The sequence below is a fragment of the Pygocentrus nattereri genome, chromosome 26 (assembly GCF_015220715.1).
Source record: "Pygocentrus nattereri isolate fPygNat1 chromosome 26, fPygNat1.pri, whole genome shotgun sequence".
NCBI classification, from domain to species: Eukaryota; Metazoa; Chordata; class Actinopteri; order Characiformes; family Serrasalmidae; genus Pygocentrus; species Pygocentrus nattereri.
This window is the reverse complement of record NC_051236.1, coordinates 26,556,015-26,577,535: the sequence shown is the minus strand read 5'-3', so window position 1 is coordinate 26,577,535 and position 21,521 is coordinate 26,556,015. Positions and strand designations below refer to the sequence as shown.

The 21,521-nt window shown below is 40.6% G+C and overlaps 1 protein-coding gene across 3 annotated transcripts; it reads right to left on the bottom strand.

The window, feature by feature from the left end:
* Positions 1-142: 142 nt before the first annotated feature.
* tbc1d23 (TBC1 domain family, member 23) lies at positions 143-21,473 on the bottom strand. Of its 3 annotated transcripts, XM_017698045.2 has the most exons (20): positions 21,312-21,473; positions 21,046-21,177; positions 14,721-14,835; positions 13,910-14,015; positions 11,298-11,502; positions 10,190-10,313; positions 9,928-10,052; positions 9,768-9,814; positions 9,566-9,669; positions 9,277-9,399; positions 8,911-9,003; positions 7,914-8,084; positions 7,396-7,438; positions 6,995-7,101; positions 6,032-6,171; positions 5,671-5,715; positions 4,113-4,201; positions 2,746-2,881; positions 2,329-2,523; positions 143-1,281 (listed from the first exon to the last, which is right to left on the bottom strand). In XM_017698045.2, exons 2-20 carry the CDS (start codon positions 21,081-21,083, stop codon positions 1,197-1,199), a joined length of 2,091 nt encoding a protein of 696 aa, XP_017553534.2. In that variant the 5' UTR covers positions 21,084-21,177; positions 21,312-21,473; the 3' UTR covers positions 143-1,196. The 3 variants fall into 3 exon arrangements, with proteins under 3 accessions (XP_017553534.2, XP_017553537.2, XP_017553535.2); XM_017698048.2 differs by lacking the exons at positions 21,046-21,177; positions 21,312-21,473 and adding an exon at positions 20,522-20,750; XM_017698046.2 differs by lacking the exon at positions 5,671-5,715 and having other exon boundaries at positions 21,046-21,471.
* Positions 21,474-21,521: the final 48 nt, after the last annotated feature.

Genomic DNA, 21,521 nt, shown 5'->3' with positions numbered 1-21,521 from the left:
ATGTACTAAGACACAAATTACTGAATATGAGTAATGACAGAAGGTCATGGATGTATTGGTTACCATTGAGCTTAACATGAAACCTTGCCTTTAATGTGGTTACTGGGCCTGAGCATAAATAATTACAAAATATGATCTTCACTTGAGAATCTGTTCGTGTGATTGGCCACCTCTGTGTCTGTTTATAAATACAACTTCCAGATGCCCGTCCATAAGCAGATTTACAGTATATACAAAACATTTACCCACTGACCCTTCCTATGAAGCAATTCTTTAAGGCTGCAAGCAGGGTGACAAAGAAATGAGGAATGCATGATCAGCAGGTTTTTTTGTTTTTTTTATATATATTTATGAGATTTCAAAAGGTCTTAAAGTGACATTCACAGAGCAGCTGAAGAGTGCCTGTCTGCATACGTCTGTGTCTGTGCCACACGCTGCATGGAGTATTGTGCAGTTGCGTGGTACAGTACAAGGATAACAGCCATTCATAAATGACAACCATCCCCAAGGTTTTGTGCTCCCCCATGACCCTCACAAGCATTGAATATACACCTTTTAGTGGCCTTCAACTCCTGTGATCCTTCTCGCTGGCATAAATACTGCTCTGATAAAACATCACCTCTCTTCTCAACAACCTCTCAATGTACTGCAGCAATTAAATGGCTAAACAACAAGTATATCCATAAATTAAACAAGAGGAGGAGAAACACTGAGCATTTCCTGGACTGAACACCCCAAAGTCTTGTTATCTCACCCCAGGCTCCCCCTCGAGTCCCTTATGTAAAAAAACAGCGGATTAGGATTAAGGCTTGACACAGATATCCGAACTGAGACAATAGGTCCGACTTCTACCTACAGGGTAAGATTTCCTTGATATAAACAATAACAAAAGCCGAAGGCTAAGGAGAGGAGGCTTTCGACATCCGAATGTCAGAACACCCATCGATCTGATGAGCGTGGCGTCCTCGGGGCCTCAAATACTGAACGTCAGTACTGTCTTGGGAGAAGGTAAGGAGAGAGGGACAGAAAGAAGGAAAGAAAGAAAGATAGAGAGAGAGAGAGAAGATTGGGATGGAGGAAGAGAGACCGAGAACGAGTGTGGGAACAGTTCATCCTCTTTGCTCCTCTCTGCACCGCTGTGCCGTCGTGGCAGTTTCGGTAATGGCCAGAGTCCAGCCTCTGCACTGCACGCATCTCTATGAGCTCTCCAGAGCATCCAGCACCTTCATAATCTGCTGCTTGATGGCCTTTGTGGCGTCACCAGCATTTGGTATCAAATACCTGCAGAACAGAAAAAGTGTGAATACATTTATATTTGTTTTATAATTATGACAAATCATCATAACCCTTAACACTCAGTTATTCAAAATAATAACAAAAGGATGGTGTCATTTTGTATGATTTTTTTCTGTCAGCTCACTATAGACAAATTCAGCTTTTTTTGTGCAATGTTCACGTTATTTTTTGACACAAGAGGAAAGCCAGCAGCGCAGACTCAAACGTGTCAAATCAGAATATAAATTAAAAGCAATTAATTAGGTGACTAATTCATTACATAAATACATTGGTAATGAAGAATCAAGTGAAAAGTAGTGGATAATTAAGTAAATTATAAGTAAATTAAGTAAATATAAGTAATATTTTTTGATTTCTCCATCAGCGTGTCCAACAATGGTGTAGTCAAAACACCCATATCTGACAGATGTTTGAGACACAGAACACTACGCTTTCCATAAGCGTCCTCCTATCTTGCCTGAGCATCTCTCTCTTGCTTTGTTGGGGAGATGTTATCTCAGTCTGTCTCTCACAGTGGAGGGTCTATGACTCAGGCTTGACACCTCGATGCTGACCCAAAATGAAAAGAAAAAACATTTTCCAGATGTGTATTGAAAATGGCTTTTTTTTTTTTTTTAAACATGACGCTTTAAAAAAAAATAAATTTTGCAATAAATTAATATAGTAAAGAGTTTATTTGTACTAAACGCAATAAGTGGATTTTTTGGGAGTGTGACAGGGACAATACCAGAGCCCATGTATGTTGGGCTTGTTGTGATGTACTCAGATCTTTCAGCTGTTTAAACCTCATTTGGGCTTATAATTTCAACATGTGCTTTTAACCATCTATAAGAACAGCTCTTCATAGCAAGGAAAAATTTGCATGATCATAATCCTGAGTGTAGATACTCAAGATGGTATTACCTAATCAAGAAGACAGCAAGAGACTGAAATGTTAAAACATGGCAAGGCACACGTTTGATGTTTGTATGAAAAGTGTAAAGCACATTTAACACGAGACACAGCTTAGCTAAGCCTCCGAAAAGCAGGTACCTTTCTACAGCCACAATTTCCACTCCTGCTGCGTTGTTGTTGCCAAACTTGAATGTAATGAGCTCAGGATGCTTCTTTTTTGAGGTGATCTTCACCACTGAGCTTAAGGCCTGTCTGGATTGGATGTAGGCGAAACCTTTTCGAGAGGCGATCTCCCTCAGACAGTACATGTGTGTCGCTGTGACCAGCAGGTGGCTGCGGAAGACAAAAGGATAAAGTTTACTTTTAAAACATCACTAATGCCTGGCCCACACACATGGCAATAATAATAATAATAATAATAATAATAATAATAATAATAATAATAATAATAACAACAACAATCAGCTTCTAGAACAGAGATACAATAGAAAGATCAGCTAGAGAGGAAAAAAGGTTGGAATATTCCTCCAAAATTTTGTTTTGGTTTAGTCTCACCTGGGGAACATGTGTCCAGTCTCCTTCACCTCGTTACATGGAATGTGGTGCTTCACATCTGGTTTGTTAATCCAGGTCTGTATGTTCACAATCTCTTTCCGGTCATCATCTGACATTGAAGAGCTGTCAATTTCATCTGGAAAGAAACATCAACATAACCTGTCATTTGAACAGCAAGAATACAGACATTATAAAACTAATTATCAATATATTTTACATTGATTTTTACTCTATTTTATCATCTTCAATGGTCACTTTATTAGGAACATTATATTATATAATATATATTATGACTATATAGTCAGTCAATCATTCCGCCTATCATCTGGCAGCAGCCAGCAGCACTCACAGTCAGGCACTTAATGTTCACACCAAACACAGGAATTGGAGTAAATGTGACTGACAAGAATCTGAGGCTACACTATGCACAGATTCACTGAAACTGGAAATGGTGTGGGGAGCGTTTGAATGCCTAAGAGTTCTGGTGGACTTGTCAAGTCATGTCAAACTGGTTTCCCGAGGATGGTGGCTTCATTGCACCCAGTCACCAGATCTGAATCTAATAGAATGGGATGTGGTAGAACAAGAAATTTACAGCACAAATGTCCAGCTAACAACAGCTGTACAAAATCTGCAGCAATTATGTGATGCAGTTGTGCCGATATGGGCCTTGAACATCTTCATTCCATAAGGAGCTTAGGCTGTTCTGAAAGCAAAGGGGGTCCTATTAAAGCCACGTGCCATGTCCTTGAAGTCAAAACTTTTCTTTTTCAAAGAAGGCATTGAAAATCTCAGCATTGTTCTCTGCGCAAAGTGATATTAAACTGATGCCAAATATGTATGATAACCGCAATGCATTCTATGTAGTATGGCAGCAATTTGTACTGTACCTGTGAAGCAATATATATATATATATATATATATATATATATATATATATATATATATATATATATATATATATATATATACACACACACACACACACACACACACACACACACACACACACACACCCACACACAAATGCATATGTGAGATTATATATGCACGCACACACACCTAGGGACAATTTAGCATGTTCACTAGGATATTATATATATATATATATATATATATATATATATATATATATATATATATATATATATATATATATATATATAAAATTAACTCATTATGTATGTATATATGCTTGCATTATGAATTAAGTTGACACATGCTACATGAATGACACAATCCCTTGCATTCAATACATTTCTGTTCTAATAAAGCGGCCAGTGAGTGGATTTCATTATTTCTATTATTATTATTATCATTTTAAGAGGTAAGACATTTCTGGTTTCTGCACCTTCAACTGTACCTACCTGTGTCATATTCCTCCTCATCACCAATGCTAAAGACAGGCTTTACACCCCGATAAGGTTTACCCACTCTATCACTACTGCTCACGTGCCTGTGGACACAATATTGCATAAACGAGTCACATACAGTTTATATATACACACACACACACAATCTGCCCCTGGAGCTACAATTCAAAAACACATTATCACACTAAACAACAGCTGGGCACATTGAAAAATGACGGCGTATCTAGAAGAAGAAAGGTGAGTAATGTTAGTTGGAAAACACTCAGGTTAAACAAGAAAAGCAGCAATATACAAGACAATAACCAAAGTGTGGTGGAGTCAGGCAAACCTACATGCTTCAACAAGCATCATGGTTTAGTAGTGATATTTCCTTCGTTCAAAAGAATAAAATACTGACCATCCACAGCTTTGGTCATCATCTGGTCATTAACATTGACCAATGAGTGGGATGAGGAGTCTGAAAACACTCCTCATAGCTTAGAGTGGGAGACACAGTGGCATAAAACTTGGGGAGAGACAGAAGAGCCATGTTAGAGCCAGCATAGCGACATGATGACAGCAAAGACCCTTAGAGACGCTTTTTTCCATCACAGTCTATTCGAATGATACTTCTGTTTAGGGTTGGGCGATTCATTATTGTTATTATTATATCAGAATCTGTATCAGGCTTGTGAACTTTAAACATAAACTTTTGTTTATTGTTCATTAAATTGCAAGCCGAAAGCGGGGAAATTGGTTGATAAACTCTTGCTGCCTAGCTCCTGAACAACAGTCACAGCTTGAGATCAAATTGACATTACTCAATGCTGCCCTTTAAAAGTGTTTAAACGCCACCTCACCACTGCCCTCTAAAAGCAAATACATGTGATTATGTAATAATGGTGACAGCTCTAGGTTATACTGTTTATGTTCAAAATGCTTATCAGAAAAAGAAAACAAATCTGCAGGTCTAATTTGTCACGTATAAAATAGATGCATTTTAAAATCTGGCCACATGGTGTCACAGTTTTCACAGTTTCCTGCAGCACCTAAGAGCAGCAAGCATTTTGGATCTTCTTTGCAATAAATCTTGTGATTGCATTTGTGCATTCCTTCTATTTCATAGTCTCACGCTCACGCATGGACAACCTCTTAACATTAGCCTCAATGCGGAGATGACCTTCTGACCGTCTCTGTTGACACTGCAACAATGCAATAATCAAATGGCCCAAGCCTATTTCTAGCTCTGTCCTGCTAAACATGCATGTGGGTAAGCCTTAGGTTTTGATAAAGAACCTGGACATCTCATAAAAGTGTAAGAAAGGAAGAGTCACAGAAAAACTCTGGAAATCTAATCTAGCCTAATTAAATCTGGCGAGAGATGCACAGTAATGAATGCACATGAGTATTAGTGTTCTACAGGGCATGCGTGAGGAAAGGAGGGGGTTTGGACTCTGCTCTTCACCCCTCTGCGGTGAGCCAGGCCAGGCAGTGCCACCCTGAACGGGCATGTTGAGGGCACTGATGGCACTCATGCTGGTGAGGTTTTAGACAGATGGGTACAGGTTCTTACCGATCAGGTATCCCCTTCTCTGGCCAGGGCAGAGTGAAAGATATTCTAGTGTAGAATAACAGGGCATGAATGGGGAGGAAGGGGGTTAACAACACGCAAGGGGTTCAGGAAATCAAATATTTAGAAAATAGCAAATAATTAATGCGACAGATTTTTATTTAGATAGATTGGTATCATTGTGATAGGACTGCTACAGGAGAACACAAAATCTCAAGAAAAGCAAATAAATGTATAATGATTAAGTCTTTCAACCATTTCTTTTTTTCTTGGGTAAAGAGAATAAGGTAAGGCAATGAAGGCAGAATTGGGTTAAGGCTCTGAGATGTGTCAAGTTTAAAGAAGAGAAACACAAGATTCTTACCTGTCCACTGGTGTGGATGTGTTCTCAATGAAACTGATCACCTTCTCTTTCACATTAACTGACTTGGACTTGAGGGCAAAAGTCATTTTGTTGACAAGGGATTTGACGCCTTTGCCATCTCCTGTGCTGTTCAGCTCACCCTGTATGAAAGATAAAAGACAGATATGACTTCCAAAAACAAGAGGGAAGCAAAGTTAAGACATATTGTTGTCATATATGTAATGTCTATGAGGTGGCACTAAATCTTGTTATTTTATCCATCCTAGTCACAGTGAAGGATTAAGGGGGCACATTCTATCATAACACCAACGATAAAGAAGAGCAAGACACAGGGTACCCCAATGAATTAGTGAATTCTGACCACAATTAATAGTTTTTGTACCATAAAAGTAACTTTTAATGATCAGCCCCCCCTCCCCACAGAGTTTGTGCACAAGTTACAGAATTTGTACCTACACTCTTGACGCCTGCAATATAGCACCATTTGAAAGAATGTAAAAAGTTCACAGCGCCAGGCTAAAGTATATTCTGTATTATTAGCCATAAGAGAAATCCATATATCCCCTATATAAATTTAAGACAGCTATTTTTTGTAAGTTTTTTATGCAGTATATTTCATAATCTGCTGTTATATTGCAAATCATATTTTTAATGCATATATTTTCATTTATTAAGGTTAGAAAGCTGAGACAGCACAGAAAAGAAAAGGTGCAACAACTGCACTTGTGTACACTCATTCTGGAATTATTCATAGGTGGTAGGTGCTGGGAACAAAGTTGATGTTTTCACTTTTAGCAAAGATGTACAAGTTGCTTGTAAATCTTAAATTTTGATAATATACTTCTACAATTATTTAGCAAAACCTAAAATGTGTTCAAGTTGTGCCCTGCTCTCCTCTATACTGAAAAAAAAAAAGATGCGCACACACACACACACACACACACACACACACACACGACTCACATCTGCTGAACTAAGGCTGCTGTGGGATCCTGAAGTGCTGACGATCCAGTGTACATAAACGTTGTCTGGGCCCTCCACATTGATGTCTGCCAGGTGCTGCTGAAGTGCTGGCCACAAACAAAACACAGCAAAAAGATTTTACCCCTCATCTGTAATTTACTCACGGTAATTTATTCACTGTGATAGCACTGCAAAGTTTAAAACTGCTGTGTGAGGATAATAATGTTATTTTACTACTGAGAAGTTTCAGCTTAAACAAAGTCTTTGGCAGTGCCTAGGATAAGATCACTAACAAAGAGTCATAGATGTTTGTACACCAGTCAGAACAGAAACGAACAGAAGGAACTTAAACAATGATGTAAGAAAATAACACATTGTAATGACACCTCATAGTTACTTACCCATAAAGCCACCTTTAGCTATGCTGACATATTCCTTGTTTTTCTGCCAAAGCCAAAAGAAGACACTTGTCACTTAGACAAAAAACTCATGATTAGAAAGTTATTTTGAGAAGTCAGACAGAAGTGAGACAACAGGCATAAATTCTGCAGACATTACCACTGTGCTAAACATACTGTTCCAACAGCAACTTTCAGGCCAGCTTTAATTAGTTTTAATTAGTTTAAACTGGAGCTTACAGATCGTCTATTGTTGCAACTGTTTGCTAATGTTTACTGTTAAACTTCCACAGCTCTCTGGTGCAATGGGAAATTGACACAGGTGTTTGACTAGGGCACAGATCAGTCTGGGAATGTTAGAGCCATGTTTTCACTACCAGGTGAAAAATGCCTTTAGTAAATTCAGAGAGGAGGTGCCATTTCAGAAATTCCTGTCTGGGTTCCTAATGTCACTAAGACACATATAGTAGAAAACTGCAGTGCCCTGATCTGTAAAAGCGCATGCTGGCTATGTATCTGACCTGCAGGAAGTGGGCCAGAACCATGTTCATGTACATGTCTTCCTCCTCGCGCCCGCTGCCCATAAAGCACAGATGCTCTCCACTGGCCACTGAGCCTGACTCCAGAGACTGCTTCTGCGCCTCCAGCAGGGATTTCACAGACAGAGCGAATTCGGCTGGGTTGTGCAGCATCTGAGGATCACAGTACAAACACAGTACAAATGTGACACTGCACTGACCGGCAGCAGTGGCATGGTGAGGAATTTTACAGCTTTGGTCACAAAATCGGTGCAAATAGGCCTGACGGGGATTATATGAGCTGACAACAATCACTACTCACAGTTGTTAGATCTAATAGTAGACTGTAAAAGCCAAGTTTCCATCAAAAAAAAAAAAAAAAGACTTGATTGAAATGGCAAATATCAAATTTTGCACAAAATCTTGTACGCTCTTATAAATTACATAAATATCTTTTACATCTAATATCTATAATTCTTTTACAACAGAAATGTGATAAATTATGACGAAAACGCACTTCCTGAATAAACAATGCAAATAACTTACAGAGAACAGACTATTAAAAAATAGTCATGTGACTTTTTTTGGCCACAATATATGACAGAATGTGGCAGGTACCAGAAGACTAACAAAGAAATTGAAACTAACAATACTTAATAACGCAAACTCGATACTAAACAAGAGTGACAATAGAGAGCAAACAGTCAAATAATGCCTGCTGCTGACTAAAGTTCTCATGTATGTCGCATAAGCTAAAGCAAGCTTGTTATAGCTTGTTAGTGCTCCTTCCCTTGATCTAGCATTGATCAAAGCTCATTTTGATTAAAATTTTATGTGAAGAGGATCATTTAGGGAAAAATGTCCTAAAATGACTAAATCACATTTTATAACAGAGCAAATGTTAATATGGCTAATGTTACAGTGACCTCTTCATATAATAATAAGAAGAAAATAAAAAAAAAGATAAATGATAAAGAGGGAAAAGTTCCAGTGTCCCTACCAGGTCAGAGTCCAGGTGAAATGCAGTGGACAGGTGTCCAGCATTGTATTGCTCTGCAGGGCGACAGTCCACTACGAAGAAGCGCACTCCCTCCTGAAAGCAAAACAAGAGCACAAACTATTCAGAGACTAATAGAAAAGAAATCAAAGTCTCCGTCCAAAGATTTAGCAAGGAACAAAACCTTGATTCTTCAGTCCCCTCAGAATGAGAAAGATGTTAGCTGAGCCAGTAACAATCCGATGAACCTAGTCAGGAAATGTTATCTCCAAAGTTGAACTGGATTTTCATCTTTGAGAAAATGATCAGTCATTATGTCAATCACCCAATGGCTCACAGGACCTTAACATTTAACAGCTGTGGACTCACTGGTTGGAGCTGATTGGCCTGCAGGATCTCTGGCACGGACACAGGAAGACAGAGGGCCTGACTCAGGTCCATATCCTCTTCCTTCAGAGCCACAAGACTGCTGCCAAACAGATTCTGGTTCTCCTACACACAAACATACACATACACATATAAACATTATTTAGATATTCACTGCAGCACAATAAGGTTTTAAGTCTGCCACAATAAAATTTATATCATAATCCAGCTAATTCAGGGAAGTAAATAATACTACAAGCATCACTCAAGAAAGAGACAGAGGAATGCTCACCTTTCTAAGAGAGAGGGGTGTCTTGCTTTGGTAATACTGTGCCAATGAAAACAGGTCCTCAATGTCTTCAGCCTCTAGCAAAGCAGGTGACTGCTCCAGCATTTCTAAACACACGATCATGCATAGTCCAGGGCGTTAGTACAGCATTACACAGTTCAAACTAAAATGCTCTGGATATGACATTATAAGACCAAGAACTCACTTATGAGCTCCTCTTTACTGTCCCCCTCTTGGGTAAGAATCATGTCTCTAGATGTGCACACAAAATAAAGTCACTACACACAGTAGCACAGACTAGAATACGAAATACTCAATACTGAAACCAGACCCATATTTAAATAGTACACCGTTGATTCACGCACTTGGCATTGACAAGAATGATGAGCATGAGGAAGAAGATGAGAAAGGGGTCGGCCTGCTGAAAGTACACATCCCATAAGGCCTGGGTGACTTCAGGAAGACAGTGGCTGGAGAACAGGCTACCCAACTACAGAGAAACAACAAACGGCAAGACAGCACTTCAAAAACATGGGTTAACTCTGGTTAGGCTGAAGGATTAAACCAGCCACGGGTTCATTTCTTGTATGGAATTCATGTGTTTCGTAGTGAAGAGGAGAAACTGACCCAATTCATGGCATAGGAGTCTGGCGTAATCTTTTTGGTGTCCAGGAATGAACACAGCTCAGGCTCATGGTACTGCAACAGGAGCCTATACAGGTGGAATGGTCTGCCCTTCGGCACGCAGTCCCTACAGAAAGGTACACTAGATCAGGCGCTTGGACTGAAACAATATGAGTTTCTTTTACACAAAGTCAAGTGACCAGGATATGATAGAAACTCTTTTCAGGAACCTCCCTAAATATGGCATTCATTTCTTTAGGGTTACAAATATTAATTATTAAGTGACCCTTATTAGTCCCACAACGGGGAAATTTCACCTCCGCATTTAACCCATCCGTGAACTGAAACACCACATACACTCTAGTGAGCGCACACACACTAGGGGGCACTTGCCCAGAGTGGTTGGTAGTCCAGAGATCGAACCGGCGACCTTCCGGTCACAAGGCTGGTTTCCTAACTGAACCAGGACTGACCCCCCAAATACAGTAAAACAAATCAAACGCTGACTTTTTAGCACAGCATTACCTAAAGAACTCTTCTTGAGTACAATAAATACGTCATGAAATACTGGTTTGAAATACTGGTCAAATCTAAATACTATGCAATGCTGATCATTTTTAAAGAATTATCTGCTGATACAAGGAAAAACAAATTAATCACACACTTTCTTCAATTATGTTAAAATGTACTGTTACTCATAAAATCTATAACACCTGGTTTACCTCACTGCTGCACTTTTGCTAAAAATGTAAAGATTTCAAACAGATTTTAATTGTTAGTCCAGCGTCTTTCTTCTGAAATAAATAACAAAATGAATTATTATGTATTTATAGGGAGTTTGTCCTCCTGCATCTACTCCTCTGTCTACTCTTCTGGGAAAGCTTTACACTACGTTTTTACAAGGCTACGGCTACACTACACTACGGCTTTAAACGCTGTTGTGAGGATTTGATTGCATTAGTGAATGGTGGATGGTGCATATAATGGTGCATATAATGATGGTGGATGATCAGTTCTAGACTGCATGTCTGGTCATCATGCAGAAGGTCAAAGTTTCAATGTCCACACAGGGGATGCAATCAAACAGATATGCACTGGAAAACACTCTTACCGGGGTATGTATTTATTCATGATGGCATAGAAGCAGTTGTAGAGGTCACTGCGGGGCAGCTGTAGGCCCAGCAGGGGCTTAAGGAGGTGGGGCCAGCAGAGCTCTGCAGTAAACGATACGTTTCGGGACTTGCAGTAGAAAGTGATCACTGCTTCCACATCTGCCACCAGGTCACGGCCATCCTCCACAGGGAGCCCTAGCTGGTCTGCATAGAGGAATCAGAGATCAGAGATCAGAGAACAAGAGCAAAGGAACAGAAATTCCCATTTGATCCTATTATCTCTGTTAAAACCCCTAGACGTGAAGTTATTAACTTGATTTTGCTGTATTTTATATATGTCTGCATGGGTTTGATCCGGGTACTCCAGTTTCCTCCCACAACCCAGACATACAGCCAAGCCAACTGGACATGCTAAATTGCCCCTAGGTGTGTGTATGTGTGTGTGTGTGTGTGTGTGTGTGTGTGTGTGTGTGTGTGTGTGTGTGTGTGTGTGTGTGTGTGTGTGTGTGAGAGAGAGAGAATGTCTGTCTGTCTGCCCTGTGATGGACTGGCGACCTGTCCAGGGTGTATCCTGCCGCTGGGATAGTATAATTCTCATTTTTCATAATTTTGCTACTGGTGCAACCCAGAAGAGGATGGCCTCCCTTTTTTGAGGTTTGGTTCCTATCAGTGTTTCTTCCACATGGACTCAGAGAGTTTTTCCTGCTACTATCTCCCTCAGTCTGCTGATTTTAATGAACAGGGAAGCTTGTAGGTGCTTGAGGTGGAGACTGATGATTTTTTTGCAGTATATACCCGACATATACAGTGACTAAATGGCACATTTTCTTTCCTTTTAATTGAGCAGAACCGCTTACATCAAGCTAACAGTCAAAATATATGTGCATATCTTGAAAGACTGCAGACTGTTACAATGGTTGAGAAATATCGCTGAAAGATCGGGACTTTGGCTAAAAATTTAAACTTTTTAATCAATACTAGACAGTCTTAACTTAAACAGCGCTACTGCAGATATTTAAAGATACATAAATAGAACAAAATAAGAACAAACTCCAAACTACAAAAAGTACATGTGGGTCTTTGCTATGCTCAAAATATTCTAAAGTTCTATTGTTTTCTGTTTTGGTACCGTTTCTAGCAGTTGAGGTTAAACTGAAATCTGTAATCTGAAATCTGCACCCTCAGCATCCCTGTTTCCCCTGTCCCTGCTTTTTAATAAACAAAACTGTACTGAACTAAACTGAGAACAGGCTGATTAATTCCCTCTTATTAAGTCTTAGTTTCTCAGTCTGTCTTGCTTTGGGCTTTGCCTGGAAGCTGAAGCTTGGTACTTATGAGCCTCAGTGCTGAGAGACAAAGCTATTTTTCTGGGTTAGTTCCCTGCGGCTGGTGCTGCACCCCAAAGCTCTAGAAACTCCCTGAAGAGAAACCAAGTTTGGTGGAGTCAGATGGGGGTTGATGGCTAGGGGCCTCTGCTAGGGTTGAGTAGGGTGATGAGTAACGTGCAGTTGGAGGCTCCGGGCTTTATCTATCTGTTGCTTCCTCACTGCTGACTGAATAACAACACTGTCTGTTCTGACATTGTGTTTTCATAGGGGTAGGAAAAAGGAATCTTTGTATTTGTTATTTGGCTCTTGGGAGCATTGCACAAACTACTGGATGAGTTTCAGAGCATACAGGTATGTGAATGACAAAAAAATCGTCATGGTTGTTACAAAACCTCATCCCTAAAATTGTACCTTTATAGGAGAAGGAAAAACCCTAGGCTCCCAAGTAGCTCAACTGTCCAAGTGCTAGCTCCATCATCAGGAGATCGCTAGTCCGCTGCCCAGTGATGCTACAGTCATTCGTGGCCAAGAGAATACAACTGGCCTTGCTCCCTCTGGGTGGGTAGGATGGCCCTCCATCACTATGCTAACCAGCGCAGGTGTCTGTTAGCTGACGTAACAGTGGTTAGTGTTCTTCTCCAAGCATGTTGCAACATTGCATTGCAATGGCTTTCGTCTTAACGAGTCGGAAAAAGCTTGCGTTTGCCTTCGCCCTCTTAGTGTTGGTGGTATCTTGTGACGGGAGGAATCCTAACTTCTGGGTGGCATTGAATATTGGGAAGAATTTTTTCCAATTTTTCTGGGGACTATAAGACTTCTCTGGTTGAAAACTGCATACAATGTAGGAAAAACATTTTGTAACAGTGGTGCTTCTTAAACTTTCCCCAAGTGGATAAATCAGAACTTATCAGAACTTTATCAAGATCATATCTTTTGATTTTGCATGTGACATGGTCCAAAAACCACCTGAGAAACCCCACTCGACACCTTTGACTATTCCTTGCTTCACATGCATATTTAAGCATGTTTTCTTTTCTCCTGACTTACTAAATGTACTTCTTTAAATTTTAACAATAAAATTAAATACAGCATCTATAATTTACATTTTATTTTCCTTAATGTAACAATATTTTATTCCAAGTAATTTTATTTATATCTGTCATGCTCAAAGTAAAACGAAGGATATTTATGTGACTTGAACATCTAAACATCTTCTATATGTGTATTTACTGAATAAATTCAACAATAAGAGTAAACTGTCAGATGTGATTTAGATTATTCACCAATGAGCTGCTGGCATCTGTTGTGAATGAGTGTCTGTTCTGGCAGGTCCAAAGCTCCGTCCCACGAGGACAGGCTGTCTCCTTTACCTGCTACATTTAGAGCAATCTGACACACACACACACACACACACACACACACACACAAACACACACACACACACACACACACACACAAAACAAAAATCACACAGAATCAGTCAGGAGTGCAAACAGGGCAGAAAGTTTAAAGTGATGGGAGATGAGAAAGGATAAGGGCTTTGATACTGAGATGCAGCAGAAGGCTTTTGAAGAGGCCCTTATGGGGGAGGCCATAAAGCTGCAATGCGTACAGCTCTTCTTTGCCCACAGTGCCTGGCTCAGATTTCCCTAATGAGCCTCAAATCAATACGCAGGCTTTCTGCACCCTTCAGGGAACAGCTGGAGCTGCTGCACAGCGGTCTCCCTAACAGAGCGTCAGCATCAAGCTTTTAACAGCTCAGCTCACCAGCCATGTAAAATTAGTACACATACATTAGTTTCAGTGGCATAATCTGATTGGTTGAGAAGCATTCTACTTATTTGTGATAACAGCAGTTTTTTCACAATAACTATTTCATTCTGCTCAGCAACGGCTGTTAATTAATTTCTCGCTTTACACTGTAGCTCACTGTTAAAGTCTCTACTTCAGTACAATTCAAAAACAGAAAAAAAGAAATTAGATCAATTTTATACTAAAAAAATGATACTCTGGGGCATTTTTGTTGATCTGTTGTCTGCTATTTTAGCTAGTTTAGCGCATCACATACACTTCAGCACAAGCACTCACACTTACCATCCAAAGCTTGGCTCTCTGGGGTGGTGGTAGGTCTCGGACCTGAATGATGCCATCCTGCTCTGCGTCCAAATCACCACCTGCCGAGTCCAGAGCCTCAGCTAGATCATGGTCCCTACAGAATACACATATTTCAAAAACTTTAATTTAATGTAAAATAAAAACAATGAAATCCAAAAGCCAATTCAATTTACACTCGTAATAAGGGGTGAGTGAAAAAAATACCATATTATGATACATTTTCACAATACTTGATACGCATCATGACATTTTGACCCACAGACACCAGGAGTGTCATATTTAAAAACTGCTATCAACTCCACATAGAATGATTTTTACTCGACATTATACACATAGCACCGCACTGAATCCGATTAAACAAGACTGTGCTCTTATTTTAATGAAAGGGTGGTTCTGTCGATATCTATGATATGCTCACAAAAGTATTTTACTTATCATGACAACAAAATTCATCATGATACTGGTGAAAAATCATCATTGACTGCTCATCTCTACTCACAATTAACATGTCTTAAGGTAAAGGTAACAGTATCTTTCCCAGATACAAAGCATGCCTATAACAACTTCGATTGAGGAGCGTTTTGCTGTTGGCCCAGCTACCTGTAAGCATACATGTAGCCATTATTTCCAAAATTATAGCAACTGACTAAACACATTCATAACATCAGACAGAGACTGATACTTCAAACCAAACACCCACAACACACAAAAGTAGCAACCATCCTGCAGTCATGCCCATCATTACGTCAAGATTTTCAAACATCAAGGATCAGTGAGACTGTTATTGTATAGCACTTTTTAGAATGGACGTTTTTTGTAATAAGATTTTATTATATTAAAAAAAATTACAAGTCAAAACTACAGTTGGCCCAAATTTTATATGCTTTGAAAACTGTGAACATTAAATACTTACATTTCATAATTAACCACCATTTTAAGCATGTCTGGTACTGGAGCTCAAAAGACATCCAGTTGGCAACAACAGACAGGCTGAAACCCAACTGCACTGTGTTGCAATGATAAAACCCAAAATCGATGCCTTCTTGTTAAAATACAGATTTTATGAGTCACTTCTCTCACAGTTTTTAGTTTCTGAGTTTATGAGCCGTTGTTTTTGTTTATTTTATAGCCAGGCTGAGTTCTGTGACAGCCAGACTGAGCTCAGTCACAGCTCTCAGTCCTAAACGTCCTGACTGTGGCTACAGTGAACTTCACCTTGCACCAGACTTATTTGCAAAAATATGAGAACCAGTGTTCCCCTCCTTTGGGACTATCAGAACCCACCATAGGTTTAAGGCTCTGAGCTTTAGTGTCACCCTCACAACAGACTTGTGATACTAGAATAAATACCTTACATATTTGAGATGATTCATCAAACTTTTTGTGCCTCCCTCTGTGCACCTTTACAATAAAGACAATAATTGGAACACTTAGGAACACAGCCAGCTCTGGATGCTAGTCATACTAAAGCACGGTGGAGTCACGGCTGCTACTACAGACAGACGTCAAGACAGACGTCAAGACAGACAAGACGCAGACTACTGCTGAGGAATTGACAGATGCCTGACAAAAACACCTACAGTAAGACAGAGGAGGCTAAAAATGTTGCAGGTACAAAGAAAAAAGGAAAGGATGTGGTGGAGGTGAGAAGGGTGGTGCCAGCAAAGCCAAGCAAGGTCTAGGTGTCTGTTATAAACAGCATTCAATACTAGCTTAAGGATTTTACAATGACTTTTGAGGAAAATCCCATACGATCAAGCCTTGAAAACATTAAGAAGGTAAGTTCACTGGACAAAATCATGTCACCTTTGACCAAAACGTATCTAACAGCGTATAATATCTCCACGAGCTGCAATTCGATTTGGCATGAACTGGGACAAGTTTCTGGATGTAGGTGATATCAACATTCAGCCACTCTTGCATCAAAGATTTGCTCAGATTTCATGGATGCCTTCCTTGGCGTCTTACTCGTTGTTCCTGGTAGTCTCTGGTAGTAACGTTGTGAGCAGAAGTGAGCAAAGGCCTCTTGCTCCATATGTTCATTATATACAGTTCCCTGTTATCAAATAACTCTGATTAATTCTGTGATATCAAAAAAAATAAATCAACACATTTACAACCACCTCTTTAGCTTAGCGCCACCCATTCATGCTGAAGTCTTAAGGATTGTTTTAGTCCAGACTGAGGCACAGTACAGGGCAGGAATCAGAACAGAGCTTATTAGTGCTTGTGGGGCCAAAACACTCCACATTTCAACACACTTGATTCAGCTCATCAGCTGATTAGCAAGGCCTTCTTGAACTGAATTCAGTGCGTTAGATGAGGGTAAACACTAATCTCTGTAGCACTTTGGCCCAGAAGGTCTCCAGTTTGACATGCCTAGAAGGCTGTTTAACATGTATAATATTAGAAATATATGAATGTGTCAAATATCAGCTTGAAATATCAGTAAAATGTCAACAATTATTTCTCAATACTGATGGACATATGAGCAGAAATTTCAGAACAGTGCTAAGAAAGCCCTTGAATGGCCTGAAAGTAACTTGAGCCAACTTGAGAATTCTGTGTTGATGCCGATGTGGCATACAGAAAAACATTTATAAAACAGAAATGGGTCAGGATTACAGAGAAATAAAAGCAGTAAAATACTGATATTTCAGCACAGTAGCCCAGTATCAACTAAACGCTCTGCTCTTCTAGTAAAAATAGAATCAAATCTTAGTTTGAAATATCAATCAAATCTAAGCCAAATTTTGTTTTTCACAAATATCTACCAAAACCGACAGAATTCCGAAATGATTATACATCAATTTCCACCCAGGTTGCATCCCAGTTTTAGATAAAACCACTTGGCTACACAAACGATATTCTGGGATGAAATTGTTCCACCATCTGCCAGACCGGCACCGGCAAAACAAAACTCCACTAACAAAGACGCTTCTTCCCACACCCCTTCTGGCTCTGTCACACACACACACACACACACACACACACACACACACACACACACACACACACACACACACACACAATCTCCCTTTCTGCTGCGAAAAACAATGTCCATCACTCACAGTAGACAAAGTGGTTCCACCATGCCAGAGTGACCCTGAACGCCAACAAAAGAAAAACCACTGTTGACTTCAGGAAGCAAAGCAGGGATCAAACAGTAGTTGGTGTTGATGGGGCAACAGCAGAGGCTCCGAGTTCCTGCGAAGCAGAGTCTCTGAAAGTCGTCCTGAACCCAAAACAACCATTCACCAAAAAAGCACGGCACTCTGCACACTATGGTTTGCATACGTAACCATATGCAAATTAAAAAAAGATGTATCACATTTTTTGCATCATTATACAATACGCATTTGAGAAAAATTAACATTCGCAATGACAACAGCACCTGGATAAAACAAATTATCACAGACTATTTGTACAAGACAAATTTATGGCCTTATGTGTAGCACAGGGGATTTATCATCCACTAGATACCTCAATGTTTTGCTATTGAACAATATTTCATCAAAAGGAAACAGTTCGCGATGGTCTTTGAGGTACGTTTTCTCTGGTTTGATGGGTGTGTCAGAGGTGTTACCCAAGCAGCGGCTAGATGCACATAAACCCCACCGTATTAAAAAGGCAGTGCACACAATGGATTCTAATAAAGTCCTCTGCAAATGCGGCTGCTACAACTTGCATACAACAGCTGAAGATGTGAGAAGTCGTACTCTGAAGCATTAAACCTGCATTCAACCCCATTTCATCAGGGTGCAAAACTGGATACTATAAGGATACGAAGAATGGCCTTCTAAACTTTCATAGCTGAAAACTCAAGAGCGCTCAACGCACCACTGTTTCTCTTTAAATAAACCTTTTTGCCATGTTTTGCCAGGAATGAATGCAGCCCAGATACTGAACCATGCGGAGATCATAAAAGTCTAATGTGCTGATGTCTCAACAAAAGCTGATCTACATACAGATCATACGGTTTGTTTCACTGCCTAATATTGCCATAATATTTTGTAATATTACAAATCAACCTCTCTTCACATCCACATCATTTTACTTTAAATTGACCCCAATAACACACACAGACATCATTCCTATGAAATCTACTCAAGAAACAAGCCAACCCTTGGGGAGTGATAAAGATATTTTTACCGTTACTTCCGAACTGGAAAAATCTAAAGACAGCATCAGACAGGATATGAAAGAGGCTACTGCAACAAAACACTACACAGGCAAGCCTGAACTTGACATAAGAATCAAATCATATCACAGCTTCAGTCATCTTCTGAAGAGAAAAACAGCAAGCAGCATCGCTTTTTAATGTGAACCTGAACGAAAAGCACTGCAAACTAAAACAGGCCACAGTTACAGTTTTAAAGTAATACTGTAGTGTTTTTAAACCCAACTTCTACCTGCGCATCTGGAGCATACGGTCAGTTACCATAAACAACAATTTGGACACGTTTCCCTCTACTCGGTACAAGAACAGAAAACCCGTTGACTCAGCACTCGCTTTTAATGGAAGCCAGTGGGCAGCTGCATCAGCTGGCTGTTACCGACTGGGGCATTCCATCAAAACATAACCTCCTGAGCAAAATGAGAGATCATTTGTCGTCCAGCTGCCTCATAGATGGAACACCATCTCAAAGAGAAAATCATGTTTGGCTTGAACGAGGAGATACCGTTAATAAATATTAATGCTCATCTTTGTCCAGATAATAACACGCTTACGCCGACAAACTCACTGATTTCCTCTGTCACATGTCACTGAGTAAGAGCCTCTGCTCTTCCTGCCTACTGTTTCATATTCAGAGGAGGAAGAAGACACAATGGATCATCTATAGCAGCTGCTGTGTGTCTGTGTGCTTCCTCTGTACACCCACTAATCTCAGATCTCAGCTACCATACTAATATAGCTGGCTATCATTTATTTATCATATCATTTATGAATCCAGTCTTGATTAGTAAAAGGAAAATGATGGCATACATTCTTTAAAATGTTTAATACATATACATATTATGTTGGTGACCTCTGCGCACTATGAGCCTCAGCATGCTTAGGTTTTATACACCTGTGGCCATGGAACTGACTGGAACACATGAATTCAATTATTTGGATTGGATTTTGGAAATATAGAACACACACACACACACACACACACACACACACACACACACACACGCAAAACATATTCTCCATCAGAACTTATCATTTCAAATAGAACCATTCCCTTCACAGAAGACCCATCTTTTTTATGAGTGTTGGGTGGTGTGGCGATGCTCCTCCTCAGTCAGGTATGCAAAGAGGCAGCAAAGATCTGACGTCAAATGGACTAGACTGACAGATAACATCACAACACACCCAGTGGACTGGACACTACGTGTCTAAGGGGAGTTCTAAGGTGCACAGTGTATGTCACGTCCCCCTCAAGATACAATTACACACAAGATGCGGATGCATTAAACCAGCCAAATTAATAAGACCACAATATATACAGATGAGCTACACACACACACACACACACACACACAATGTAACTGAGTTACACAGCTACGTGCTTTAGCCCATCAGGAGTCTACGCAGTAAAACAGGCGCTCGAAGATCTTAATGACCGCACCAGTAGTGACCTCTGATACCAACAGCTGACCGTTAGTGTCCAACATCGTGAGCGTTCATGTCACCGACATCCCAGACATCTGCACTCGTTTTGAGGAACCAGCGAAAAGGCGTTGAGATTTGAGCTCTAAGCTTAGCTCTCGTTTTTACTCATTAAACACACCTGAATTCTGAATGGCGAAATCACGCTTCCCAACTCTGTCCCCGTCACACCGAGACGACGTTACTAACCGACACGACCGTTCACCGCGGTGAGGTGTCCATTAGCCGGGCAGCTACACCGAGCCCAGTCACACTCCCACGGAGAGCTAACAGGCTAACACCAACGGCTACTCTGATATAAGGCGATATAAACGACCCTGACAACCGGCGGTCAAACGAGGCCAAAATAAGAAAGTCTGCTGAAATGAGTGGTCGAAGGCGTTCGAGTCGCCCCCCTGAGTGAAGGGAGCAGCGAAGCTAACCGGAGCCTCCGGGCTAGCAGCCCACCGTGGGTGTCCACTAACCCGGCTAGCGTCAGGTTAACTGTTAGCACAGCAGCGCTGGGTCTCCGGCCGCCTCGCACTGTTATTACTAGCTCTGCGCAGTTATCCAGCGTCCGTGAACACCCCAGACTAAAGGACTCCACTCGGAGAGCCCATCTGGACCGTCTCTTTCTTAAATGAGACCTGACTGACCGGCCCTTACCAGCTGCCCTGAAGAACTTCCTCCACCGAGTCGGCCATTGCTGCGCTGGCTCTCCACGTCACTCTGCCTGCCAGCGGGGTTTCACACTTGTTGCCTCACCGTTTCGTCCGAAGCAGCAAAGACAAAAAAAAACTATGAAGTCAATAAAACAGAGTGAATGAAGACCTGAATAGACGAACCGCACCAGACCGAGCTGCAGAGTAGCGGAAGCCTTGTCCTGACAGCCTGGCTGGGCTTAATTTCAGGTTTAGTCGTAGCGCTTTTACCAGAGTTGCTCTGTTACTGAGGTCCTGAAGAGCATGAGGAGGAACCCATCGCAGGATCCAAGACTCAGAAAGCAACCCATCCTCCCGTGGGCCGCTGGATTAGTGTGATTACACAGAGACTGACCGATGTCTATCAAGACTGTCAGGGGAAAAAAGATATGGGGCCTACTAATTTCCCCCAAGCATACTGGAGGCTGAACCATCTAAGGG